Below are 25918 nucleotides of genomic sequence, written 5' to 3'. Positions count from 1 at the left end.
CGTGGTTCGCGTTTTAAGCTAAGCGAGCAACATCAAAGTACGAGCACTGCAGGTGTTTTCGACAACGGCATGTGGAAGTCCTTGAAAGTGTATAATTCTTTTTAATTTTATTCATTTCTCTATTGCAAGTACCTGATCGATCTAGGCCATGACACTACCTGACTTGCGCCATGTCCAGCCCCAAGTTGATTTTGCTTCCGTCCCACGCCCATTACTCAATTACATAAGAGTCAGCTACAGATTTGATCTCCTTCGAGAATGTAACGGCTTCATCCATCTCCAACAGCGTCACATTTGTAACCTGATCAAAATGTCAATATTAATCCACGAATTGGAACCGAACACTTACGTCAACATCAATGAATGGCTTTGTCTTTCCAAACTTGATCTGCATCGGGAAGAACTCGTTCTCATCGCCTGCTTGTGCCTCGAATTCAAAAGAGCCAGTAGCATTGTCGTCGTCAACTAGACCAATCGTCCACTCCAAGCTATCCCCGGAAACCTCGTACTGTGCGTCGAAGCTGGAGACAGCCGGTTCACTGGTGGCATAAGGAATTATGACTGTGACATCCTTCAATGAATCACCTCCAGTGAGCTCGTATTCCACAGTAATGTTGTAAGTGTCATCGGATCCCTTGTTGACCCAGACTGTGAACGAGATAGGGAGAGCGCTTGAATCATCAGCCTTTGGTACAGCTCTCCATCGAAGCACACCAACGGAGATGTTGACGGGGAATCCCTTTGCTGTATTACTCATCTGCAAAGCCTTGGAAGTGTTGAAGAGAGCCTTATCGACATTAGGATGCGGCCGGAACTGGACACCGTGGCTCGCATTGGCGACCAGATCCAGCTTGACTTTGGTCAGGGTTGGATCGGAGATCTTCAACTGCAAGTCTCCCTTGATCTCTATCGAGTTCAAAGCGCCTTCTCTCGACAACTTGGCAGATATTGTTTCTGCGATAGTGACATGAATTGCATCCCGATCCAAGGAGGACGAGATACGAGAGGCAGGAGCTGGTGTCTGCTCAACGTTTACAGGGTTATTGGGGACTAATGGGCTCGAGGCCAATTCCTCGACTTCCGCACCCATTTCGCCTCTCACGCGTTCAAACATATCCGTGGTCTTTGATTTCTTACCCAATTGCATTCCCTTGCCTTTTGGAGCGGACCTGATACACGGTCAGAACGTGGAAACATAATTTGTGGAGAGGGTTTATACTTGAAGGATTTGTTCTTCTCCGCCTCGTATGAATCGTAGGTCTCGGTTACAGCAGAACGGGCAGGTGGTGTATATGTGGGATAAACAGGCGCTCGGGGAACAGCATTTCTGCCGCTCCGTGAGACCTCCTTGCGCTGCATCTCAAGTTGCTTTGCTTTTCTTTTCCGTTCCTCGGTGGCCTCCAATTCCTTGTTCTGGTAACGTTTAGCTCGCAGTTCTCAGACAGCCACGGATTTCCTACCCTTGAGATGATCTCCTGTATGCGCTCCTCATGACTCTCCATTTCCAAAAATGTTTTGATCTGGCTGATGGTAAGGTTCTCCCGATACCCCTGGGTAACCAGCTCATCAAAAGCGCTCAGCAATTCGTAGGCATTCTTCAATATCTCTCTCTCATCCAGTGTTTTGCATGTGCTACTGACGACTTGTGCGAATAGGTGGAGTGAATCGATATCTTGAAGGATGTTGGATTGGCGATTGGTAATAAGTACCATATAGAGTTCGTCGAGCGGTTGGTAGACAAACCGCACATTATCTTGTTCTACGGTCGTATGCTGGGTTCCAGTATCTGCCAGCTTAGGGAAGGATGCCAGTAAGGCTTCAATTCGGGATCGTTGCATCTCTCGAAACTGTCTGGAAATGATGGCTTTACCCCCGCGGGTACAGATGGAAGCAGCTAGGACAACCTGTACAGGTAAGTAGAGGCATTCTGAGCGGAATTACAGCTGGATATACGTACCATATTTGCGACGTTGGACTGTGTTGTCTGTAGAAGTTATGAAGGAAAGCGCCCAAGCTGTATATGGTGGTAGCTGGCCAGAGTGTGTCCACAACCACCCTTGTCTCAAAGCAGTTTAGCCGAATATTCATGCCAAGTATGCGCTAACGTGAGTTTAGTTCACAGGCTGCTCGCAGCATTACAGATTTCGAGCTTTAAATAACAGCAACTTTCAACACGTCTTACGCCGGAATCGCCTTGTCTTCAATCACGACTACATTGGCCAGTTTGTTGTGTTCGCGTCTTCTCTACGAGCAAAGCCTTCAAATTATTCTGGGTAACTCCATAATCGCTTTGTAACGCGTTCTTCCAGAGCGTTCTCAGCTTCGTCTGTGACTCCTTGTCAGACAACAGGTAGAAACGCCTCTCTTGTAATCTCACAAGTTGCAACGTACATATCTCCCGAAGGACATCCAAACTGTCATCATTCAAAGACTAGTGGAGGTCTTACTTATTCCAAGTTGTCACCTTCGAACTGCTGCTTGGGCTCCAAACCTCTCTTCGAATCACTACCCTGCACACCTTTATACTTCAGGCTTCTGGGCGCCTCCCAGTCTCACAGCCATGGTAGATGACACGATGGAGATCTCCTCTGATCACGGTCACAATGATGAACAGGGTGATATCGATCTTGACCTGGATCTGACTGGAGACCATGGTGACGAGGACTTCATACTTGAAGATGCCACCTCCCACCTTGATGACATCGAAGACGAGCTCCATCCCCAAACATCAGTTACAGTGAACGACGATATAATGCTTGACGATGACAACGAATCTTACCAGATGGAGGACGCAGAGCTACTGGAAGAAGAAACCGAGCACATTATTGAGCAGGAGTCGATGTCTTTCGCCACTGATGGAGATGCCTCGTATATTGGGATGTATGGACAAAATGGGGATCAGCTTCTTGCAGCTGATACGAACGGCCTTCTCTATGACGGATATGATGCTAGGAGCGATGAAAAGCTTGGTTTTGATCTTCAACAACAGCCCGGGGTCGTTCTCCAAGAGGAAGATTTTCAAGTCCAAGATGACTCCCATACTAAGAGTGCAGAAACCGTTGCTCAAAATACTGCCGGTCAAGGATCGCAAGTCTCTAGTCCAAGTCAAAGCCTTCCTCCTACAGCTCCCACCGAACCTAGAAGCCCTCCAGCCTCAATTCTCGAGCCTGGCCCAAGTCCTCCTCACAGTACACACGAAAACATTGACTCGGCACAGCTTCATGATGCGAACAATAGCAGGTTTGATATCGCATCAATCAATGACACACCCAGCCTCCAAACTGTGGTAGTTGTGTATCGAGAAGTCGAGTACGCTCTATTCTCCGCTTCAGAGCATGATGACCCAGATTTATACTTCCTGTCAGACAAGACCATAGCTGAGAAACCCCTCAGTGAGTTCTTCAAGGCGATTCGCGAGGTAATCCGAAACGACCTTACCGATGAAGATGAGTTGTGCCTTGTTGTGGATAGTCTTGGTCTTCAGGTTGAAGAGGTTGGTCTTATAAACAACAATTCTAACGATGTGAAGCTGACTCAGCTGGAACAGGTATCCTCCTTTATCGGTGATGTAACCCTTTTAGAAGTACTGAGCCTACATGCCAAGCTGGCGAAAAACGATGGCCTTGAAAACTCGGGGGAGTGTCATATTGTCTTGAAGACGAGAACCAACTTCTCTCGCAGATTTTCGACTCTCTTAGCGGGCGCTGCAGAAGGTAAAGGCTTGTCTCACTTTGCCTATTGGGATGACCAGAGCATTGGTCTGGACGATTCCGAGGACCTAGGAGAGAGCAAACATGACCTGAATTCGAATGGTGCAGACCAAGAGCCCGCCGAAGCTACGGAAAACTTCCATGAAGAGTCGCAGTACGAGATTGCAGAAAGCGGAGATCCTGGCCAGACTCTAGTAGCACCAGCGGATGGGCAGATTGATATGCAGAAACCAGAAAATAAATCCGCCAGCGAACAACAGCTTGCTTCTCCAGAGCTAACTGGCTCTGCAAACGATCCCCTTGTCATGACTCCGAAGACGACAGCTCTCAAGTCAACAAAATCTGAGCAGGGGGTTGAAAGTGATATCGATGAAGATGGAGATCTGATCGATTATTCAGATGACGAGGGTACTAAAGTCGAGGAGAAGCGAAAAGCCGCTGCACGAAACACAGATATTGATGAGACAGCTACCGGTATATACACCGATTTCTTTCGTTCCACATGTTTCTTGCCCCAAACCTGTTTCTGTTCTGAATGCCAACGACTCATCGTAGAAGAATTCGAACAGAGGGATGAGCTCCTACATCGTCGCTCCCTCGACAGGCGCCAGTCATCCGCTGCAGCCACCCCTGAGGAGCACGACAAGGTATCCGAAGAGAGAGCTCTTGAGCAACAGCAATCGAACGATGAAGGCGAGATAATTTCACTGGCCGACGATGGCGCTGTTAGGCTCGGCGATGAGACCCAAACAGTTGAGAAGGAAATTTATACTGACCAGAACGAAATCGGCTATGAGCACTTCGAGGTTAAGGACGTTGACGACAACGACTACGGCGACTTCGCCGGAAACGATTTGAAATGTGACCATGAGGAAACGGATCATGATACCTTCACATTGAGCGGTGTTGCCAAAGTCGGTACAGAGAACGATGAGAGCAATGCTACCTTGGAGCAATATGAAGGAGAGTTTGAGCACCATGATTACGCCGAGCTGGATCATGATTACGAAGCTGAACAAGGTGCTAGTCATCTGAGTACCACTTCAGACTATGACAATAATGACCTTGAATTTGAGGTTGTCGGGTTGCCCTTCCAAGGTGAACCAGAGCAAGGCAACGATCTCCTCGGGCTGGATGAAATGAATGGACACATCGACACCCTAGATACTTCAAAGGCGAGCAGTCTAGATGTTGTTGACACGGCGGAGTCAAGTGTCACAATAGGTGCGGATGAGATCCAGTATGAAGTCGGTATGCTCGAAGGAACCACGGTGGCTGAGCCGAACATGAGTGCTACATTCGCGACAAGTCCTGGGGTTGCAGAGATCGCAGAGCAGAAGGATGAAATTGACTATGAAGATGATGACGAGGAAATAAAGCGTTCGCTGCCAGCTCCTACCGCCGCACTCAAGGCTCCTGGATACCAAAATGTTAATGGCAAGAGATCAATTGAAGATGTTGAGTCCACTGACTCCCAGACTACTCTGGCCAATGGTATGTTCAGGTCACTGAACAAGAAACGAAGCATCTGCTAATACAATTCAGATGCTAAGCGTCCACGGTCATGATCTCACCCACCATATGGAGGCGTCGCTGCGTTCATCTCTGACTCAGCTTCTGGTCAATTTCAAGCATCTCGATCTGTGCCGGATCTATTGCTGCAACTGGCTCCATCTCAACTTTCATATCGACATGACCCTTTGGACACCGCTCTTGGATGCATGATATCGGATGCTCCTACCATTTACCCAGTCGACTCCCGAGCTCGACCTCCATGTACGATTACTACTAACAGTGCCTTAGGAACTCATTTACAGTAAGTCCGACAGGTATAATCATACATTCCCCCGTTCCGCCCCTTTGCTTCTTCCCCTCCAAAATAACATGATACCCGTAACACACCAGCTTCACACTTCAAGGTCCGGTTCTGGCGGTTTAGCATAGCACGGCGTTCTTCTTCGTTATTACTTTGCATTCAGGTCTGGGTGTTGAATGGCGCCTATGAAGAAGGGTTGACGCCAATTTCCTTACAGAGAGACTTTTAAATATCATTCAGTGGACGTAGCTCAGGGGTGGATTACTGCTTTGATAGCAACGACTGACACTGACGAATGTTGCTGGCTCTCTATGAACAAGTCTGGTGTGCCTTCACGTACGTAGGATTAGAGGGATATGAACGATGTTGTAGATGAGCATCTCAAAAAATACTCAAGCCAGTAAAACTCCATTAGCGCTGGTCTGTCAGTACGTGACATGTTTGTAAGGAATGGTGTGAAATTATCGCATGTCTCCCTTGCCTTTTCCTCCCTAGTAGAACTCTTTCCTATCTTGCTTGCCAGCAGCAGTCGGCCATATCTCAAGGCACAAATTACTGTCTGAAGCATATATTTATCATTCAATATGGGAAACGTCAAGATGGCTCGTGTACAATTATTTCTCGCAAGAAACCATTCTCCGCAGCTCCACTGAAGTGCGCGTCCTTGCAGCGGTTTTGCTTGATGGATGCAGGGGAAAAGGGGTTAAACGAAGAGGGGCGGATCATACCTAGGGACAACCAGGACCTAGGTAGGTAAAAGGCAAACCTACCTACTGAGAATGGCGGAGCGCCGCCAATATTAAGGTACACTAAAAATAGGCGCAGCCCGTCCGATGCTGGTTCTGGACTGGACAACGTGACAAACCTAAGTTTAAGGGTTTCACTTCCAACGAAGAAAAGAGCAAAGCAAACCCCAGAGCCTCAAACCAGCCCAGCCCAGTCCAGCAATTTTCTGAGCCCTCGTCTCAAACACCACCTTACCTTACCTCACGCATCTCCACTCGCACGCGAAGGGACGCACATACCCACCTGTCTGCTTTGTGGCCTCATCTCGAGACCAGCCAATCCCTCAGATTACACTCACTTACTTCGTCCTTTATTGGTCGCGAAATCCACAGCCGCCAGCACACACCATCGCCTCGGCTTTCGATAACAGTAGAATCCGCGAGCATACCTGACCAGGGCCCGAAACCATCACTCGAAGGTCTCTTCAATTTGCGATCGACGACTCGATTCTCCGCACCGTTTCGGCATATACATATATCAGTACGATCATCAAAGGCGGGAGAGAGCCCACCGGCACGCTTCTGCGTTGGACTTGGTTATCAAGACCCCTGGACGAACCCTTCACGACGAGCGAGCGCGAGCCTCCTTGATAGCAAGACGTTGGGATCGACAGGAGGGGGAAGTCTGAAAGCTGCGCAAAGATGTTAGAAGACAAGTACGTTAGCACATCACGGCAACTGGTGTTGCGCATTCGGGTTGCGCAAGACGGGGGAGATTCAAGGGCTGATTCCATGACAGATACATTGGCCTGGCTCTGGCCATCACATCTACTCTGGCGATAGGTATGAAATGTCCGCTCCCATTGCGGACGAATATTAACTTTGCTATAGGAACGAGTTTCGTCATCACAAAGAAGGTATTGACACTCCGATCCTTTTCCAGAACAGACAAGTGGCATATATTGTGAAGAACTTGGCACTAACAACACTAGGGTTTAATTGACGCTGAAGAGAGGCATGGCTTCGAGGGAGATGGATTTTCATATCTCAAGAGCCCCATATGGTGGGCGGGAATTCTAGCACGTATGCGCTTCACCCACACTTTCTCTTCTTGCAACCACTGACATTGTATAGTGGTCGCTGGAGAGATCGCCAATTTCGCTGCATATGCATTTGCCCCCGCGATTTTGGTAACACCTCTAGGGGCACTGAGTGTTTTAATTGGTGCTGTGTTAGGATCATACTTCTTGAAAGAGGAGCTGGGAACTTTGGGGAAACTGGGATGTGCAACCTGCCTCATCGGATCTGTGATCATTGTGCTTCATGCGCCTCCGGATAAAGAAATTCAGACCATTGACGAGATTCTTCACTATGCGATCCAGCCTGGTAAGGGCAGTCTTCCGTGCTGACAAAGTTCAGAACTGACTGGGTTGAAGGTTTTTTGCTGTTTTGCTTTGCAGTGGCCGTTTTTGCAGTCTTCATGATATACAAAATCGCGCCGAAGTACGGGAAGAAGAACCCTCTAATCTACCTGTCGATTTGCTCTACTGTTGGAGGAGTTTCAGTCATGTCTGTCAAGGCGTTTGGAATCGCTGTGAAGCTGACTCTGGCTGGCAACAACCAGTTTACTCACCCTTCGACATATGTCTTCATTATCTTGTGCTCAGTCTGCATCATGACGCAGATGAACTACTTCAACAAGGCTCTGAGCCAGTTCCCAACATCAATGTAAGACACGACACGGTTATATACAAGGAGCTGAGCTAATAAAAGAACAGCGTCAATCCACTCTATTACGTTACATTTACCACAGCAACACTTACAGCTTCCTTCATTCTATACGGCGGATTCAACACTTCTGATGCCGTTAACACAATTTCTCTACTTTGCGGCTTCCTGGTCATATTTACCGGGGTATATCTCCTCAACATTTCGCGTGGAGATCCGAACGGACAAAGGATGATTGCTGGAACTACACATGATGGCATTGCCACGGACATCATTTCGAGCATTCAGACACGAAGGAGCATGCAGTCTAGGAGAAGTTTGGACCCGCACAGAATGAGCGTGGGCAGTGGATATGGCAGAACAGGAGACAGAGAGGGACTGATACACGCATATGATGAAGAAGAGGGCCTAGGTCTTACAGAGTTGACTGAAGACAGCGATGATGACTCTCATATCCACGCCAACGGGAAGATGAATGGTAATGGTAATGGAAGTGCCAGTGCGAGTGCGAGTAAGAGGAGCTTCAGCGAGCCGATAGATCGGCCGAGGAAATCATCGTCAAGGTGACCTGAAGTTTCATGTTGGGATACCGCACTTTAAATATTTGTATATGGTCAGCGGGACAGGAGCTTTGGTACGGCCAATCCTAAGATGACCGGTTAGCAGCATGGTCTGCAAGAAGAGTCTCTTCATACGATTGCATGAGGTTCCGGCGTTTTGGGTCTGCTTCTGTACCATAAGAAAGAAGACATTTCTGTATGATATACTGGCGCTTGGTAACCATAGCATGGAGGAAAAGGTTTCAAGAAACTAGAATCTTGAGAGTATTCACATGTCCAAATTCATTATTCATCAGCTATGCTCTCGTGTATGAAGTTTCGAAAGCCTGTGTTTTCATTTGCGATACATTACAAGCCCACAACCGAAAGGTCTGCAAATGTTCCCACGCGCCATATCAAAGAATGTCCCCAATCCCCAGTAGTCTATTGCTCCTCTGCTGGAGCTTCCTCACCCTGCTCGGTCGCACGTGCAGCCTCAGCAGCGGCTTGTGCAGCAGCAGCCTTCGCACCGTAATCCTGGGACATTGGTTGGACAACGCTTTGCTCCTCCTTTGGCTCGATGATAGTAACGGAATCTGGCAACGACTTCTGTGGTCCTGACTTTCCTTCTGGGTCGGATCCTCGCATGATCTTGACCTTGATACCGAGAACACCTTGTCTGAGGAGGACGTGACGAGTGGCCGAATCGATGAAGTCCTTTGCTGGCTGACCGGAGTGGATCATGAAGCCGTCGGTGAACTTCATGCTCTTCGCACGAGCGGCACGCAGCTTTCCAGAAACGACAACCTCGCAACCCTTAGCACCACTCTCCATGATGAAACGGAGGACACCATAGCATGCTCTGCGGACGGCAAGACCGTTGAGGAGCTTGTATCTAAGGGACTCGCATTGGGCGACAGCGGAGAGACCACGGTTCTGGACCTTGGCGGCGTAGAGAGAGACGGAGTTCTCTGGGAACTTGAATCGCTTCTGGATGAGGGAGGTGAGTTCGCGGATTCTTCGTCCTTGCTCTCCGAGAACTTCTTGGGTATGGGTTGCGCGGATGATGACTAGAAAGATTTAGCATTCTGAAAACAGATGTTGCAGATCCAGAAATGGATTCTGCCATTGAAGCCTCTAGACCTTGTGGACAAAGTCCTCTTGAAGCTGGATTTCAACTTACTGTCGGTGACTGTGGGTGTAACGCGGACCTCAACACCAGAGTATCCCTCCTCAGCCAACTCGCGCTGGAAGAACTCGTTCAACTCAGCGAAGAAGACACCATCGGCCACGAACTTGCGTCTCTTGGAGCTATTCGAGGGTTAGTATTCGAAGTTCGCTGGAAGTAGTTTTGACGGCGCTGGGACGCTGCGCAAAGCGGGATTTCTTACATCGCAGCACCGGGAGTTGACATTTTGACGGATTGTATGTGTCGATTGAACCTGCTGAAAGAGGTTCAAGTCGTTGTTGGCGGCGATATCGTGGTTGTCGACAAAACTTCGAGATTGGATCGGAGTTTCAACGATTGTGCGCGGGGCGGCTTCGCTTAGCCAAAAATCGTCCGTCTCGGGGTCATGTGACTGTACTAGCCCCTCGAATCGAGGTCAGAGGTCAGCCGCGAGGCTACCAAACAATTGAATGGGGGTGATAATGGTCATGTTCATGTGCTCGAAAATATTGAGAACCTTTCAACCATTTCAAAGTTATACTCTGTCCACAAGTAAGGCTTTCTTAGGTGCCAAGTGAATCGTCCGCTCCTTTGCACTTGCATTTCTCTGCAGCTGTCTGACAGGAGCTGGCTGGGTAGAAACGAATGCTTCCCGAAGCTAGAAGCAAGGTACAGCCAACACAACATCAATACACCGTGGAATTCAGACAACCACTCCATAACACAAGGACTTTTCATGAAACGAGAAACGACTGGCGGATGCTAAGAAAGGTCATTTTTATCGGAAGTGGGTTCGGGTTATGAGAAGCTATTCATGTATTGTTCCTGAAGTACGAGCGCAACATCAGCAGAGGACAAGATGGTCGACAAGCTCAGGATAACAAAGGTCAGAAGCAAACTGGACTTTGCACCGGTGATACATACTGATTGATACGTATATTTCAAGATCGAGAACGTTCAGGTACTTGGAGGAGGAGAAATATCCACAGTGACATTACACTTGACGGCGCATCATCTCATTTTGGTTCAGACCATCACCCCGCCATTACCACAAGACCTCTCCGCACCCCCTCCGAAACCCAGGACAAGAGAGTCATGGATTGCGTATCCTATGATAGGCTTCTGCACATTTCGTCCAACTCCGCCAGGGTCCGGGCTAGCCTCATCAATAAGACTGCGAGGTCGCGACTTTCGGTTCTTGACTTTCAACTTCGTTGACGATAAGCAAGCTAGGGATGCCTTTGAAAGCATAAAGGGAGCGACATGCAAGCTTGGAAGTATAGAAAAACTATATGCCTTCAGCTACGAGCCTCCACCGCCCGAGAAGAAGATAAATGGATGGGAATTGTACGATGCAAAGGCAGAATGGAAGCGCCAGGGCATCAGCGACAAGGGCGTGGATAGGGGGTGGAGGATATCGAAAATCAACATAGATTACGGTTTCTCCCCCACGTATCCCTCGTTACTTCCGGTTCCTTCCACAATATCCGACAATACCTTGAATTATGCTGGGAGATATCGTTCAAGAGTACGGATACCTGTTCTAACATACCTTCATCCAGTCAACAACTGTTCGATTACTAGAAGTTCACAGCCGCTTGCCGGTTTGAGGGGTAACCGTAGCATACAAGACGAAAAGCTTGTCAGTGCTTGCTTCTCTGCTTGTGCACAACCTGATGAGATTGAGATTTCTTCCTCGTCCGTGTCCAGAGCAAGTCCAGCCTCCAGTCAAGCAGACTTTGGCTCGTCAAGTACAGATGGCGAGTTCTCGGAAACAGAGAGGCTGGAGGATGAGCTTATATCTTCCTCCACCATCGAAGTTGTAGGCGAAAAGCCCCATATCTACGGAGCACAGCAGCACAATCTCATTGTAGATGCCAGACCCACGGTAAACGCATTAGCCATGCAGGCCGTTGGACTTGGGTCAGAAAACATGGATCATTACAAGTTCGCTACAAAAGCTTACTTGGGAATTGATAACATCCATGTGATGAGGTCGTCTCTGGAAAGAGTGATCGAGGCTATCAAAGATTCTGATATCTCGAAACTACCACCAAATCGAGAACTTCTTGCTAAAAGCGGATGGCTCAAGCATATCACTGGCTTACTTGATGGATCTGCTTTGATCGCTCGACAAGTTGGGATTCAGCATTCTCATGTTTTGATACACTGCTCTGACGGCTGGGATCGAACAAGTCAACTCAGTGCTCTATCTCAAATCATGCTCGATCCATACTTCCGAACGATCGATGGCTTTATCGTGCTTGTGGAGAAAGACTGGTTGGCATTTGGTCATATGTTCCAGCATCGCTCAGGATTTCTTAACAGTGAAAAGTGGTTTCAAACGCAAAATGATGCTCTTGCAGGCTCTGCAATTCAACCAGGGGGGAATAGTGACGGCAGAAGCGACGCAATCGAAAACGCATTGCTCAGTGCCAAGAGGTTCTTCAATAAAAGTAACCAGAGTCAAGACGCCATAGCTGATTCTGACGGAGAGATGGTCCCAATCGAGGACTCGCCAAAAGTTAAAAAGTCCTCTGGCAAAGACAGTCTTGCAGACAAGGAGGCTACGAAACCAAAAGAAACGAGTCCAGTCTTCCATCAGTTCTTGGATGCCACCTTCCAGCTTCTCCACCAATATCCTACTCGCTTCGAATTCAACGAGCGCTTCCTGCGAAGACTGCTCTATCACCTCTACTCCTGCCAATACGGCACATTCCTCTACAACAACGAGAAATCACGTTTGGATGCTCGGCTGCGAGAACGCACTGCAAGTGTCTGGTCATACTTCCTGTCCCGGCGCGCTGAATTCACGAATAAAAACTACGACGGTGGTGATATAGACGACCACGTCAAAGGAAGAGAGCGACTGCTTTTCCCGAAACTGGATAAAATCAGGTGGTGGAACGAAGTTTTCAACCGCACCGACCAGGATATGAATGGACCTTCCAATGCAGCGACCGATAAATATCTTGGCACTCAGGATACGGTGGGTGCGGGTCGTAGCGTTCTCACTGGTGTGGAGACAGCTCATACCGTTGTCCCCGCAGGCAGCACTGCAAATGTTGTCCCTAATGGGAGCACGCCTATACCCGGCAGTTTTGCGAGCTTGAGAGATGGGATCGCTGGGCTGGGGATTGGGATGGGCAAGGGTGGGTCGGGATCTAAAAGTCCATCAAATGGAAAGGCCGCTCTGGAAGTGGAGATGCAATAGGTTGATTGACGGGTATTGGATTCTTGCTATTTGGTAGTCAGGATTGGGTTGGCGTTGGGGCAGAGGCTGCGAAGCGAGCCTTGGAGGTAGGGAATTTCCTTTGGTATGTATAGGGAAGCTTACATACATGCGATGCATTGCGGGAGTGGCATGGATGGAGTTCAGGTAGAACAGGAGAATGAATGGACGGACGAATCAACTATAGCACAACGGCTTTTTTGACTCGGGCAAGCAATAACCCGTTTATTGACAGACCGTATGGTAGCCGCGCAAGCTGACCTGACTGGAATGAATATTACCAGTTCCACTTCATCGGAAAGCCTTTCAAACTCACGGCAAAGAAGAGCAAGTCTGACTTTGGGACTTTTGTGACTTCAGATCGTGAACTCAATTCCGCTCATCATGCGTGCAATGCAAATCTACATGCTTTTCAAGGAAACCCAAACGAGGACGTCCCACCCATCTATTCTGGAACACAAGGTTTTTATAAGAACACTTCCAGATTTATCTCCAGTGTGCTAACAGGGTACCTATTCATCATTAGCTAAGTCTTATGGGGAGATATCAAGGATTTCGCTTACCTCAACTCGAATTTGTCCAGCACAGTAGGATGCAAGATTCCGAACTCTCCAATACGTGCTGCCTTGCCATCAATACGGAGGTAGATCGCAGCAGCGTGTCCAGCAAAGAAGGTCGGCTCATCGATCTCCTCAATCCAGTATCCATCTACCTTCTTTCCCTCGAGGCCTTCCTCGTGAGTGATGAATGCAGTCTTCAGCATCAACAAAACACGATCCAACAGCCCATGAACGACCTCGAAACCACTAGTCTTGCCATACCACGCAGCAGCAAAATGTCTCTCGTTTCTGCTCTTACGCTCTAGAGATTCGTCCTTGAAAGCTACATCTGATACCTCGAAGACTTTTATAGGGACGCTGTGCTTCTTGTTCTCGCGGATAGTCTTAAGAAGACCGGGAAGGAGAGACGTGCGAACAACTTGGTATTCTGCTGTCTTTGGATTTGCGAGTCGGACTGCGGTGGTACCGTCGTCTTTGCGGTTAAGCCAGGCGAAATTCTCATCGTGTGAGCAGAGGATCAAAGGCATGACTTCGCTCCAGCCTGCCATGGCAGTTTCCTGGCGGACAATGTCACCGAGCTTATTGATCATGAGGGGTTGGGCAATGGTGGAAGCCTTGTTAGGGGAGGTACGTGGGAGGTTATTGAAGCCATAAGCGATGGCCACATCTTCCATAATGTCGCACTGGTGGAGGACATCGGCGCGGGTGGGTGGTACGGAGACTTCGATGAGATTTTTGTCTTTTGAGGATGGTTTGGCGGTATAACACATCTTAGTGAGAAGCTGGCATATCCGCTCTGGTGATTCTTGGAGACCGCAGCAGTTATTAATGTAGTCCACCTCGGCTTCAGCAAGACGTGGACTGAGGTCAGGTGTTTGACGAGTCTCGTTGTTGTGCTCAGAGATGATCTTGACTGGCTCGATTGTGAACGGTTCAGAGCAGTATTGGGAGAACATGGAAACAATGATGTTATTCACAATCTCCAATTTCGTTCTGTCGGTTCCGGTCATCTCAATGAAGACGTTCGTGGTCTTTAGCGTAATCTTCGAGTGGTCACCGTTGATAATAGGAGGCATCGAGCAGACAATCCGCTGGGAGTCATAGATGACTGGGTATACCGGCTTGTCACGGATGATGTGAAGATATTTTCCGAGATGCTTATCATTCTCGTAAAATTGCATCATTTCCTCAGCGTTCATCTCCTTGGTCTGATTCAACGGCTTGAACTTTATATCCTTTGGTGGTAGTGCCTCGTATGTGAAAGGGCCCTTCACCGTATCCAAATCATGTGTTCCGATAGCAACCAAGCTTCGATTCCTGGCCAAATTCTGGTGGAGCTTGTCCTGCAGCGAGATGAAGGAATCATAGGCCTCTTGCGTGAACTTGACATTCCGCAGAATGGATCCAGAGACATACGGTCGGACTTTGAGGGTATCTGCGTGTACTGTGATTGTCTGTATTTCCCCACTCTTTGGGGCAACGAGTTTGTAATTTGGAAGCGGGGTCTTTTCTCGGAAGATGTTCAGCATGAGAGCTATTCCTTCGAAACACAGCATGTCATATCGGTTCGCGGGGATCTCGATTTTGAGTTCGGCGGGCGCCTGCTTGCCATTGACGATAGGCCGTTCCGAATTTGATGTGTCCTCATCCAACTCGATACCAAATTCGAAGCATAATTCCTCAAATTCGGCGGTCGTGTATCTATGGCGGGGTCAGTCTCGTCCTGGAGGAGTACTGAAAGCTTACTCTTGCCCGAGCGCTTTGTAAAGCTCAGCCTTGTCTACACTGATGGTTGGCATCTTTACGGTTCTAGAAAGGCTGTACCGCCTAGTCCCAAAAGTACTGCTGTGTTGGGCTGCCTTGAAATGTGGCGGGGGTTGTTGTTTAGGAGGGCGCGCGGTGTGAGTCTGGTGTTGTCCAAAAAATAAAATGCGAGTCACAGCCGAGCACTTCAAACTTGGGATCATGCAGCGACTTAATTATTAGCTTTTTGGAGATATAACCATAGTATAAGTAGCACAGCTAGACTAGGAAGAGGTGTAGTACGGAAATTTCTAGTTTAACTCTATTAACAACATGAATTCTTCTAATGATTTCTACTTCGACCTTCAGATCGAGGGGTAGAAGGTATTGGGGTTCAGCCTCGTGTTGGCCTGAATTTTGGCCCTAAAATTCTGGTTGATTGATATTTCCCATTCACGGACAGAGTCCACACGGCACACCAACGGTGTGATGAGCATCCTGCCCTGGAGTGATCTCAGATTAATTTCCTCATCAACACCACAACTCTGTGCCTTCACCATACCCATCACGCCCTTTCGATCCACGACGTCCACGAATATCCTTGTGCAGGTACGTTCCAATTGAGTTGCCGCTGTTGTGCAGCCAAGGCCGCACCTTTCCTGGAATAGCTCCGTCATTATGGTTCCCCCACCACCTCTCCAACATTCACAAGCTTCATGATGCGCGTCAACTAGCCATACTGATACGTGAACATACAGATCGTCTCTAGATCCGTCCTTTCTCTCACTGTTTTTCCTCGACCAATCTACGACGCCTCAATCGAGGCTAGGCGGCCCCAACACGCGATCAGCCTTTTTGTACACAAGCACGAGTCAACAGGTCGGGGACAAGGCCGATTTGACCTTTTTACGAACCTCGTTCTATCACGAAATATCCCCCGAGTAGCTTCGCAATGTCTGACGGCCCTGACAAGACGGACGAGCTCTACCCAATAGCAGTTCTCATCGACGAGTTAAAGGTATCTATTCAAAACACAGCTTCGCATGTGTGGGGAAGCTCTATTGGCGCATCTGCTCACAGTGAAATAGCATGATGATGTCCTCCTACGATTAAATGCCATACACCGCCTCTCAACCATTGCACTCGCTCTGGGAGCTGAGCGTACGAGAGACGAGTTGATTCCATTCTTAGACGGTAGGGCCTAGGCGCCTACATCGGTCTCCTACTTGTGCTAATGTTTGTCCCAGAATCGGTTGAAGATGAAGATGAGGTTCTTACTGCTTTGAGTGGGGAGCTAGGTGGGTTTGTCGAGTATGTTGGTGGTCCAGAATGGGGTCATGTCCTACTATCACCGCTTGAAAACCTCGCGGCGATCGAGGAGCCTCTGGTGCGGGAGAAGGTAAGCTAGATTTAATACACCATTGTCGATACTAGCTAATACTTTCTAGGCTGTGGAGTCCCTAAACAAGATCTGTGAAGAGCTTTCGCCACAACAGGTCGAAGAATACTTCATTCCTCTCACGATTCGACTCTCGAAAGCCGACTGGTTCACCTCAAAAATCTCCGCGACCGGACTCTACAATGTTCCTTATAAGAAAGCATCGCCACCCATGCAGGAGCAGCTTCGACAGCAATTCGGGCTCCTTGTTCACGATGAGACTCCTATGGTCCGAAGGCAGTCCGCGAATAATCTCGCGAAATTTGTCAAGGAGATGCCAGCTACAATCGTTGTTGAGGAAATGATACCCCTTTTCCAGCACCTCGCCAGCGATGACCAGGATAGCGTACGGTTATTGACGGTTGAGATTTTGATTGCGATTGCAGAGGTTGTCCCCAAGGAGCAGCAGTCAAGTCATGGTGTCCTGCTTACGGCGTTGAGGAGTTTGATTGAGGACAAAAGTTGGAGAGTTAGATATATGGTTGCGGATAGATTTGAGAAGGTTTGAATGACTAATATGATGTGGAATTATGGCTGACTTTGAGATATAGATTGCCAAGGCCGTAGATGATGAGGTTGTCACAAGAGATCTCGTGCCAGCCTTTGTTAAACTTCTCAAGGATAGCGAGGCTGAAGTTCGGACAGCTATTGCTGGACAAATCCCAGGTCAGTATTTCCTTTTTATTCTTTATTTACCTGCTAAATGGGTCACAGGCTTCTGCAAGCTGATTGACAGAACGATTCTTCTCAACGATGTGATGACGACGGTAGAGGACTTGGTATCTGATACCTCTCAACATGTCCGTGCAGCGCTCGGAACCCAGATCAGCGGTCTTGCCCCAATCCTTGGCAAGCAAGAGTAAGTTCCAAGGAAGCGAAATGTGGCACATCTAATGTTGTTCAGGACCATTGATCATCTTCTACCCATGTTCCTACAGATGCTGAAGGATGAGTTTCCTGATGTCCGTCTTCACATCATCTCTAAACTCGAATTGGTCAACCAAGGTATTTACTCCTGAGTGTATTTTTTGTTACTTCGCTAACTTGTGTAGTCATCGGCATCGAGCTCCTATCTCAGTCACTCCTCCCAGCAATCGTTCAACTCGCAGAAGATAAGCAATGGAGAGTTCGATTGGCCATCATCGAATATATTCCTCTCCTTGCAAGTCAATTAGGTGTCAAGTTCTTCGACGAGAAGTTGGCCGCTCTCTGCATGGGATGGTTGGGCGACACTGTCTTTTCCATCCGTGAAGCTGCAACACATAATCTCAAAAAGCTGACAGAAGTTTTTGGGGTCGAGTGGGCTAACGAAGCTATAATTCCAAAGGTCATGGCCATGGGGGCACATCCTAATTACCTTTACAGAATGACCACCTGCTTCGCAATCACTGTGAGTATATCTCGGATATTTTGCAGGCATACCACTAATCCTTGTAGACTCTCTCAACAGTTGTCAGCTTGGACGTCATCTCAAAATCAATACTTCCAATGATGGACAAACTCGTTGCAGATGATATCCCAAATATCAAGTTCAACGTTGCAAAGTCATATGGCGAGCTGATTTCAGTCCTGAAGCGCTTGCCTGAAGAGGGAACCGTCTACTCGCTTGAGAAAGCTGGTGACACCACTCCACCGTCAGCCAGAAGCCAGGCACTCATCCAGGAGAGAATCTTGCCCAATTTGGAGAAGCTGCAGAAGGATGATGATGTTGATGTTCGTTTCTTTGCTACAACAGCTGCCTCTCTGATCGCGGGCGAGCCTATGAACACGTCCCCATAGATGAGATAATAAAGACGCGCTTGATGGAAAATGCATGTGTTTGGGGCTTACGATTGTGCCTAAACTGGAGGCATCCTCGTTGTTCTAGATTTGGAGCAGAATACCAGCATAGTCCCTTTTCATTTTGACTGGCGTTTCCTGTATAATATGCGTGACTTTAGAAATTCGATAAGATTTACTCTAAATCCCATGTCATGTTGGGTGACGTTCACCGCTTCCGAATTCGCAAAAGGGGGGTAATTTTCTGCCTCCTTTGCTCAAGATCCCCCCCACCAATGTCCTCAGACTTTTGCACGACTTTCCGCCTCACCCTGAAAATAGACTGAAGTGAAAGGACAGAAGCCTACCTTCATTAATCAGAGCTTCCGTTAGCTTCCCGTTATCGCCATGACCTCAATGCCACCTTCAAAGCCAAATCATCTCGAGCCCTCACAGCTAGGCACAAAAGAATAGTAAGTTCGCCTTGGAATCCCCGCACATCTCCCTATCGAGTCTACTTGCTAACACTGCAACCCTCCAACAGCTGGGACAACCTCTATATCACCGAACTCTCAAATCATGCCCTAGATCCTACTGATGAAGGCACCATTTGGTTCGACGACTCTGCCGCCGAAGACAAAGTCCTTTCATTTCTACAGAAGAAGATTGCAGAAGAGCAAATACTAGGTGCCGAGATCTCCAAATCGCATTGCAGTTTCCTGGATCTGGGGACCGGAAATGGACATTTCTTATTCGCCCTGAGGGATGGCGATGGGAACGAGGAGGACGGTGAAGAAGGAGAAGGAAGTGGGTGGACAGGCAGGATGTTAGGCGTGGATTACTCTGAACGCAGCGTTGAGTTCGCGAAACGTATTGCTGGTGATAAAGGGTTCGGAGACGGTAGCGAGAAGGAAGTTGAGTTTCAAAAATGGGACATTATGACCGAAGACCCCTCAAACATTGTCCTCTCAGGCGCGAACGAGAAAGGATGGGATGTTGTACTGGATAAGGGAACATTTGACGCGATCAGTCTTTCAGAGGAAAAGGATGCGCAGGGTAGGAGGATTTGTGAGGGATATAAGGAGAGGGTTGTTCCGCTTGTGAGAGAGGGTGGGATCTTGCTGGTCACGAGCTGTAATTGGACCGAGGAGGAGCTGGAGAAGTGGTTTGCCGGTGGTGACTTGAGTGTGCAGGGTAGGATTGAGTACAGGAGTTTTAGTTTTGGAGGAAAGAAGGGCCAGACCATAAGTAGTGTTTGTTTCAGAAAACTTCGTTCACCTTGAACACTGTTCTCTTACGGTCTAGTGTTCTGTATAGTCTCTTTAGACGGAGCAGAGAGAGAAATCCGGAGATTAAAGTAAGGTATCTACCCAGTCTTACATCGTGAAACCCGCCAAATGCTAACTTTCTGTTTTGTAGATATTAAAAGTCACAATTCAGCTTGATGTGTACTCCCCGCTCAAGCCAATGTCAACAGAAACTTCTCTAAGTAGTTCCCAGCAGAAAATTTGGTCGGTCCAGCAGATTCGAGCTTCATTCCTATCAACTCAGTATATTCTTCGACTCTCGAGAGTAGAAATCCACGACACCTCCTCCATTCATATAAGCATCTAACAGATATACACGGGTACCTCCCGAGCAGGATGTCGTGGGGGCCAGTTTTTTTTCAATATGCAAGGCTGCAGCATGGTGGGGTAGCTGTGTTTGCAACTTTTCAGCGATTATTTCGAATATTACCTTTCTATTTCGAGTCAAAGCAAAGCAAAGTCCCCTCACGGAACTCTGACATAGCGAAGCCTGTCTATCCTCGCAGACTGTAACAAGGCACCTGATCCGCAACTTCCGTTCTCGTTATGGCGACGGCAGCACCAGGCGTGAGCATTCCTATGGTTGCCAATCCTGCCATCCCCAACACAGCTCATCTCTCCAATGGAAGCAACGCCGCCAACTCTAACAGCCCTAACACTCCCTCTCAAGCCGTAGGCCAAAACATTTCTGTGGTTCAGGCGCCACCTTCTGCGGCAACTACCATCAACCAAGCTAGCGCACGTTATTCTTCACTTCCAAGCATCTCTCAAGTACTGAGTACAATTCTTGCCGTGGCTTTTGGTAGTGCTGGTATCTGGTTTATGTATAGGACGGACAGAATTCAAGTATGGACAACAAAGAAGGATGAGCGAGAATACTGTGCAGGCTTGAATGTAGGTAGCAAGCTATCCACTCCATTTCACCACACTTGTAACTGACAATGATAGGACATTTCAGTAGCTCCACAATGTCTTACTGTTCTAGCCTCTCCTCTAGAGCCCCGGCCGTACACGTCCATGATCAAAAGATGGACACCGGGCTTGACAAATGACGCCAGTGTCTCGTCAGCGTCCTGGATGAGCTTATCTACTCACTTCGCTACTGCGTTATTCGTGCCGCTCCTCGCTCTCAAATGTGTCAAGATCCTTTTGACACATTACAGGACTGGTGGCGGTGGTCTGACTAACTCGGAAGCTTCGGCACTGGCGGAGAGACTGCTCGAAGAAGTCTCCCGGGGGCAAGACGAAGTTTCACGCCATGTTTCCAAAGACAATCAAGCTGTGAAGCCTCTGAAGATGGGTGACGCAGCTCTGGTCGTCCCTGAAGTTTCGACTCTAGCTGAAGAGCCAGTGAACGAGGTATTACTAGTTCACGGCGAAAATGTTAGCCATATCTCCAGGGACAATCCAGAATCAACTCTACGTCGGCGGATTCATAACAAGCCAGAGAATGGCAACGAATCAGAGTCATCCTCTCATTCGATGTACTCTACCACCTCGGCAGCGTCTTCAGTCTCTCATATCTCGAGGGACAACTCTCTTCATATTGCCGTCCTTGCTGTTGCCCAAATCCTCGTCAACGATCCATTTGTCAAGGAGCTGTGTGGCCTTGCAATAGTAAAGCTAGGTGAGAGTCGATTCCATAGGAACTTTGAACGACTGCTGCGGCAATATGCTTTGGACCTAATGGTCGAGGCGAAGTCAAGGTTGCATTTACAGGGCATCAGACTCGTCCGAATGAGCACTACTAGGATCGCCTCTACCGTTCTTGGAGTACTTCGTCAGATTGATCCTTTACCTGCTTCTGGACCCGAGGCCCGTACTCTGCAAAGAGATAGACTTGAAACCTTCATAAGAGATCAGCAAATCATAAATGATAGCATGCCCGAATCTTTGAAATCTCGCCGAGCAGGAGTGGTAAACTTTCTCCAGTTCCGAAGTTTCTTTAACCTCGGTTTGATGACCACGTTGGCGGGCGAACCAGTTGTAGACGATGATACTGATAGCGACGAATCCGACAACGGCCATGACGGCCTAGGAGTCTATGGCTTGGATGCAACGGCGATTAAAGATGTAACAGAATTCCTCACCACAACCCAAGCTTTCTGGAATTTGAGAGACAATTTCAGGAAGTTTCTGTTCCCTGAAGCATGGACCGTGTATCAAATGGGTATGCGGAGCATAATAGCTCATCGGTCTCCAAAGATGCTTACCAGTGGAGGACATGGGGATCATGACGGGTCTGAAAAAGTCAAACTGGGCTGAAATGAGTAGCTCAAATCCAGCGTCAATTGCTGCTATTAGAACAGATTGCTGGAGAAATATCTTGCCGCAATGTTTGACTGCTTGCGTTATATACCCACGGGAATGAATGGAGTCTGCTATTTGTATTATAAACTGTCGTTATCGATTTATCATATTCGTTCATTCGGCTGTAGACTTTCGAGGGCAAGGGAGGACGAGGCTGATTTCGAAATTCCTCGTAAAGTCTCAAATTAAACTCATGATATTTACTTGACAGACTAGAAGCGATAACTTCACAGGCCTCCTTTAAGTCCAAGCAGGCGGCTACTTGATTGAGATCAAGAAACAGAATCTCAACAGTACAAGTTCTGACCAACGTGGGTAGAATGGACAGCGAAAAAACTTAGAGCATGAACAACGAGCTTCGAAGGACAGTTGAGTGTTTGTGATAACGAATTACTTTATTGTGTACTTTCTCGTATCCGAAAGCTGAATCCCAACCCATTTTCGTCTCTGCATATCATTTATCATAAGTCATGAGCGGCAGTTTATACTCCTGACGAGTTTCAATTCAGCTCCCTGGGGTCATCGAAGTCTTTTACCGACTTCTCTCCATCGCAACCACTGTTCCCACCTCCACCCATGGTAAAGACGACACATCAAAACGATGCAAACTTATAAGGCTTGGCTCAGAGGCAACTTCCTCGAGCTCGAGCCCACGTATACGGTCTTTGGTGCATCAGTAATTACCCAGTTCTGAGATACGGTATCCCAATTGCTGAGGTCTCGTCGAGTAACATCAGCTGTGAAAGTAGCTGACTCGCCAGCTCCGATACTCAGGCGCTCGAAACCTCGAAGAACGACTCTGGGTTGGTTGGAACCGCCAAGGGAGACATATAATTGAGGGACTTCCTCGCCGTTGACGGAGCCGGTATTTTTAATGGTGGCTTTCACGGTGTATAAGACGTCCCAGAGTTGAGGATTTCCTCCTGGCGCTCCACCGGCGCCGAGTAAAGGCTGTGGTGATCCGTCAATGGCCCCTGGGGGCATAAATTGATCTGCTGTTTGGCCATACTCGGGATCCGCTGATGCCGTTCGAGCATCGCTGCTGTTGAGATATGGGTAGATGTATTGCCAGATGTGGGGAAAGCTTGCGTTGGGGAAGAGATAGTCGCCTAGGTTGGTGGAGAAGTTACCAAGGACTGGTGCTGCTTCGGTTGTGCCTGTGGTAGGCGTATAAGCACTGACATTGTATTTCGTCACAGTAAGATCTGAGTACTCGAAAGTGGTGTAAGATAGACCGAAACCAAACTCATAAATCGGAGTAGTATTGCTTCGGTCGAAAGCACGGTAGTCGATAAACACGCCTTCCGTGAACTCATCTTGCGGCGCCCCTTCACCGTTGTTTGGTTCGTAAAGGACATCAGTGCCATAGCTTTCTCGGGTAGTCCCCCAGGTAAACGGAGTTCGAGCTGCCGGGTTGACCTTTCCGTATAGGACATCCGTGATGCTGTTTCCGCTCTCTTGACCTGGAACTCCTGCCCACAAGATTGCTGTGACGTTCGGGCTGTCATACCATTCAGAAACAAGCGTTGGTCCAGTAGAGTGGATTATAACAATGGTGTTGTTGCAACGTGCAGATACGTTCTTGATCAGCTCGTCACCAGATCCCCAGAGGGTGAGATTCTGGCGATCACCCTCATTGCCATCGACATTGATGTAACCTTCTCCAGAATTGGCATTTACGAACACAATGGCAGTTGCATACGCTTGGGATACCAGGGCATTAATCTGGGACGTAGCGTAATTGTCCAAAATACTTTCGTACCTGGTGCCGTCTGCAAGTGCTTGATTTTGCAAAGCAGTATCTGGTGTAACCAAATAAGGGAAGTTAGAGCTACCAGAACCCCACGCCATTCCCAAGGTACCATTATTACAACCACGATCTGGACAACTGTTTGGACCATTAATATTGGGACCTGCATCATCTCCAATTACAGCCAGGAACTTTGGCTTATTGAGGGGTAACGTTTTGTTGACATTCTTGAGCAGAACCGTCGCCCTGGCGCCAATGTCTCGAATCAAGGTGGCATGATTATCGCGGACGTCAACATGCCAGTTGACTTGCTGAATGTTGGCTCCAACAGAAGCATGTAACGGACCGAAGGTATCGAGAGTCCAAGAATCAAAGTTGATCGGAGGCTCATTGAGGGTAAGACCAACTTTGAAATAGGCAGCCATGATTCTCATGGCCATATCGTCAATGCGCCATTCTGGTACTGTTCCATTGATGACGGCGAGAGTCAAGTTTGTACCCCAGTAACTCAACCCAGTATTGAAAGCAGTGTCTCCTGGCATGCTCACTAGAATTACCAAGTCAGTATGCGCTGTTTGAATGGAAGGGTTGGTGAAATTTCTGGTTAGAGATGGGATTCCCAGTATCCGCTCCTTTGCAATACCCGTCCCAGGGAGCGGATAGAAAGTGTAGAAACTTTCCAAGGCATTCGGAGGAGGGTCATTGCAATTTGAAAATGACTTTGCAAGGACAACACAAGACAAGTTGAACTCACTATCAAGACCGGCAGCAGCCGATGCAGCTCCAGTATGCTGTGCCTGCCAATCACTCATAACAAAGCCTTGGAATCCAAGCTCATCCTTCAAGATATTATTCAAAAGTTTCGAGTTCTGGCATCCATACGAATTGTTGATCTGGTTGTAAGAGCACATGATGGAGCCGACACCAGCACGGACTGCATCAGCGAATGGCCAAAGGTAGAGCTCGTGCATAGTAGTGTCATCGACGTTTGAGGAGAGGGACTCCGTAATATTGTATCCGTAGCCAATGGCTTCTGGAGCTTGACGGAAGTGTTCCTAGGTCGCTGTCAGATAATGGAATAAAAAGTACGTTGCATGATCCTGGCATACCTGCTCATTGGCGATATAATGCTTAGCACAAGCAATGATTCCGGCATCTTGAGTTCCCTTAATGGTCTCGGCGATTGCAATGCCAGCTAAATGTCGTCAGAAACAAGTTTAGATATGCTGCTTTGAAAGCACTTACTCAGGTACGGATCAGGTGAGAAACCCTCCCAATTCCGGCCTCCTTCAGGCGCTCTTCCAAGTGGTCCAGCAACAGGGCCAAGCTGAACAGTGACGCCCTTAGCTTTGTGCTCTTTCCCCATAGCATGGCCTCTAGCATAGAAGAGGCCTCGGTCAAAAGTCGCAGCAACAGTTTGCCCAGATGAGAAAACACTGATATAATCCGCAAATCTCACTCCAACGGGAGCATCTTGCATACACAGCGATCTAAATCCCAGACGAGGAATCGATCCAACCTATTTATGTCAACACAGGTACTTGCTTTATTTTGGCAGGGGTCTTACTTGTCCCACACATTGTTCGCCCTCCCATCCAACACCAGTTGTGAGATTGACTTTCTCCAAAAGAGTAAGTTGTGAAACAAAATCTTTCGCCTTCTCATAAGCATCTGCCCAATCTCCTTGTCCAGTCATCCATGGCGAGGGATAGAATGGCGGTGAAAATTGGTTGTTTGCTGAGCCGGGGGATGTCTCATTGGGAAATGTCTGGTGTTGTTTTAGTAACAGATTTGTACCGCAGAGATAGCTCGCGATCGCAAGCACCAGCTCCTTCATGACCAACATGACCAGTAGGTAGATTCTGCTTCTCTATGGATGCTGGATGATACTGCATGAAAACGAGATGCGATGTGATGATGACTTACTTGTCTTGGCAAGATGTGAGTGGCAGCAACCAGGTTCGTTGCTAACGCGGCAACGGCGATCAGAGAAAACATCATGAACCAATCGACTAAATTCACAACCACAATCACAACAAGACGGGATTTTGATCTGAATGTCAAAGTCTCAAGAAGATTTCCAAATATTTCAAAAAAGTGGCAGGCAAGCTCCTTTAATACCCCCGCTGATCAC

At 48.1% G+C, this 25918-nt stretch overlaps 10 protein-coding genes across 15 annotated transcripts; 6 read left to right on the top strand and 4 right to left on the bottom strand.

Moving 5' to 3' along the window:
* Positions 1-28: 28 nt before the first annotated feature.
* ONS95_009342 (uncharacterized protein) lies at positions 29-2158 on the bottom strand. 3 transcript variants are annotated; one of them, XM_058502928.1, is made up of 4 exons: positions 1461-2158; positions 1220-1413; positions 350-1169; positions 29-301 (listed from the first exon to the last, which is right to left on the bottom strand). In XM_058502928.1, exons 1-4 carry the CDS (start codon positions 1836-1838, stop codon positions 212-214), a joined length of 1482 nt encoding a protein of 493 aa, XP_058361859.1. In that variant the 5' UTR covers positions 1839-2158; the 3' UTR covers positions 29-211. The 3 variants fall into 3 exon arrangements, with proteins under 3 accessions (XP_058361859.1, XP_058361861.1, XP_058361860.1); XM_058502930.1 differs by having other exon boundaries at positions 1220-1904; positions 1958-2158; XM_058502929.1 differs by having other exon boundaries at positions 29-1169; positions 1461-1904; positions 1958-2158.
* On the top strand, positions 2159-5923 carry ONS95_009341 (uncharacterized protein). 2 transcript variants are annotated; one of them, XM_058502926.1, is made up of 3 exons: positions 2159-4184; positions 4266-5204; positions 5256-5923. In XM_058502926.1, exons 1-3 carry the CDS (start codon positions 2561-2563, stop codon positions 5276-5278), a joined length of 2586 nt encoding a protein of 861 aa, XP_058361857.1. In that variant the 5' UTR covers positions 2159-2560; the 3' UTR covers positions 5279-5923. The 2 variants fall into 2 exon arrangements, with proteins under 2 accessions (XP_058361857.1, XP_058361858.1); XM_058502927.1 differs by having other exon boundaries at positions 2159-3493; positions 3548-5923.
* A 1030-nt stretch (positions 5924-6953) lies between these two features.
* On the top strand, positions 6954-8546 carry ONS95_009340 (uncharacterized protein; the record flags this gene model as incomplete). Its single annotated transcript, XM_058502925.1, has 7 exons — positions 6954-6967; positions 7051-7094; positions 7143-7168; positions 7244-7334; positions 7386-7637; positions 7688-7979; positions 8030-8546. 7 exons carry the CDS (start codon positions 6954-6956, stop codon positions 8544-8546), a joined length of 1236 nt encoding a protein of 411 aa, XP_058361856.1.
* Positions 8547-8962: 416 nt separating this feature from the next.
* RPS3 (40S ribosomal protein S3) lies at positions 8963-9932 on the bottom strand (the record flags this gene model as incomplete). The annotated part of the gene is made up of 3 exons (XM_058502924.1): positions 8963-9588; positions 9702-9829; positions 9910-9932. The coding sequence occupies 3 exons, from the start codon at positions 9930-9932 to the stop codon at positions 8963-8965; spliced, it is 777 nt and encodes a 258-aa protein (XP_058361855.1).
* A 613-nt stretch (positions 9933-10545) lies between these two features.
* ONS95_009338 (uncharacterized protein) lies at positions 10546-12900 on the top strand (the record flags this gene model as incomplete). The annotated part of the gene is made up of 2 exons (XM_058502923.1): positions 10546-10572; positions 10633-12900. 2 exons carry the CDS (start codon positions 10546-10548, stop codon positions 12898-12900), a joined length of 2295 nt encoding a protein of 764 aa, XP_058361854.1.
* A 484-nt stretch (positions 12901-13384) lies between these two features.
* Positions 13385-15277, bottom strand: FRS1 (phenylalanine--tRNA ligase subunit beta; the record flags this gene model as incomplete). Its single annotated transcript, XM_058502922.1, has 3 exons — positions 13385-13430; positions 13482-15179; positions 15225-15277. The coding sequence occupies 3 exons, from the start codon at positions 15275-15277 to the stop codon at positions 13385-13387; spliced, it is 1797 nt and encodes a 598-aa protein (XP_058361853.1).
* Positions 15278-15710: 433 nt separating this feature from the next.
* Positions 15711-18628, top strand: ONS95_009336 (uncharacterized protein). Of its 2 annotated transcripts, XM_058502920.1 has the most exons (9): positions 15711-16239; positions 16310-16415; positions 16469-16620; positions 16670-17161; positions 17211-17325; positions 17374-17518; positions 17564-17664; positions 17712-18049; positions 18097-18628. In XM_058502920.1, exons 1-9 carry the CDS (start codon positions 16174-16176, stop codon positions 18436-18438), a joined length of 1857 nt encoding a protein of 618 aa, XP_058361851.1. In that variant the 5' UTR covers positions 15711-16173; the 3' UTR covers positions 18439-18628. The 2 variants fall into 2 exon arrangements, with proteins under 2 accessions (XP_058361851.1, XP_058361852.1); XM_058502921.1 differs by having other exon boundaries at positions 15711-15830; positions 15980-16620.
* A 197-nt stretch (positions 18629-18825) lies between these two features.
* ONS95_009335 (uncharacterized protein) lies at positions 18826-19700 on the top strand (the record flags this gene model as incomplete). The annotated part of the gene is made up of 2 exons (XM_058502919.1): positions 18826-18890; positions 18962-19700. 2 exons carry the CDS (start codon positions 18826-18828, stop codon positions 19698-19700), a joined length of 804 nt encoding a protein of 267 aa, XP_058361850.1.
* Positions 19701-19917: 217 nt separating this feature from the next.
* On the bottom strand, positions 19918-25850 carry ONS95_009333 (uncharacterized protein). 2 transcript variants are annotated; one of them, XM_058502917.1, is made up of 6 exons: positions 25711-25850; positions 25352-25552; positions 25030-25303; positions 24894-24979; positions 24539-24839; positions 19918-24331 (listed from the first exon to the last, which is right to left on the bottom strand). In XM_058502917.1, the coding sequence occupies exons 1-6, from the start codon at positions 25783-25785 to the stop codon at positions 22644-22646; spliced, it is 2625 nt and encodes an 874-aa protein (XP_058361848.1). In that variant the 5' UTR covers positions 25786-25850; the 3' UTR covers positions 19918-22643. The 2 variants fall into 2 exon arrangements, with proteins under 2 accessions (XP_058361848.1, XP_058361847.1); XM_058502916.1 differs by having other exon boundaries at positions 20673-24331; positions 25030-25552.
* ONS95_009334 (uncharacterized protein) lies at positions 20271-21989 on the top strand (the record flags this gene model as incomplete). The annotated part of the gene is made up of 2 exons (XM_058502918.1): positions 20271-20618; positions 20673-21989. The coding sequence occupies 2 exons, from the start codon at positions 20271-20273 to the stop codon at positions 21987-21989; spliced, it is 1665 nt and encodes a 554-aa protein (XP_058361849.1).
* Positions 25851-25918: the final 68 nt, after the last annotated feature.

The sequence above is a fragment of the Cadophora gregata genome (genome assembly GCF_030347475.1).
Source record: "Cadophora gregata isolate MNR1 chromosome Unknown scaffold_3, whole genome shotgun sequence".
NCBI lineage: Eukaryota > Fungi > Ascomycota > Leotiomycetes > Helotiales > Ploettnerulaceae > Cadophora > Cadophora gregata.
This window is presented reverse-complemented; position numbering and strand designations above follow the sequence as displayed.

What these genes read in the sequence shown, in the direction of transcription:
- ONS95_009342 (XM_058502929.1), bottom strand. An exon ending in TACAGGAGATCATCTCAAGG is followed by an intron (nt 1,414 to 1,460) that starts GTAGGAAATCCG and finishes AAACGTTACCAG; the next exon opens with AACAAGGAATTGGAGGCCAC. An exon ending in GAGAAGAACAAATCCTTCAA is followed by an intron (nt 1,170 to 1,219) that starts GTATAAACCCTC and finishes ACCGTGTATCAG; the next exon opens with GTCCGCTCCAAAAGGCAAGG.
- ONS95_009336 (XM_058502920.1), top strand. Translation starts at nt 16,174, where the DNA reads ATGTCTGACGGCCCTGACAAGACGGACGAGCTCTACCCAATAGCAGTT. An exon ending in GTTGATTCCATTCTTAGACG is followed by an intron (nt 16,416 to 16,468) that starts GTAGGGCCTAGG and finishes TGTTTGTCCCAG; the next exon opens with AATCGGTTGAAGATGAAGAT. An exon ending in CCAATCCTTGGCAAGCAAGA is followed by an intron (nt 17,519 to 17,563) that starts GTAAGTTCCAAG and finishes AATGTTGTTCAG; the next exon opens with GACCATTGATCATCTTCTAC.
- ONS95_009333 (XM_058502917.1), bottom strand. Translation starts at nt 25,785, where the DNA reads ATGATGTTTTCTCTGATCGCCGTTGCCGCGTTAGCAACGAACCTGGTT. An exon ending in GCGAACAATGTGTGGGACAA is followed by an intron (nt 25,304 to 25,351) that starts GTAAGACCCCTG and finishes TGACATAAATAG; the next exon opens with GTTGGATCGATTCCTCGTCT. An exon ending in CTCACCTGATCCGTACCTGA is followed by an intron (nt 24,980 to 25,029) that starts GTAAGTGCTTTC and finishes GACGACATTTAG; the next exon opens with CTGGCATTGCAATCGCCGAG.
- ONS95_009341 (XM_058502927.1), top strand. Translation starts at nt 2,561, where the DNA reads ATGGTAGATGACACGATGGAGATCTCCTCTGATCACGGTCACAATGAT. An exon ending in TTGGTCTTCAGGTTGAAGAG is followed by an intron (nt 3,494 to 3,547) that starts GTTGGTCTTATA and finishes CAGCTGGAACAG; the next exon opens with GTATCCTCCTTTATCGGTGA.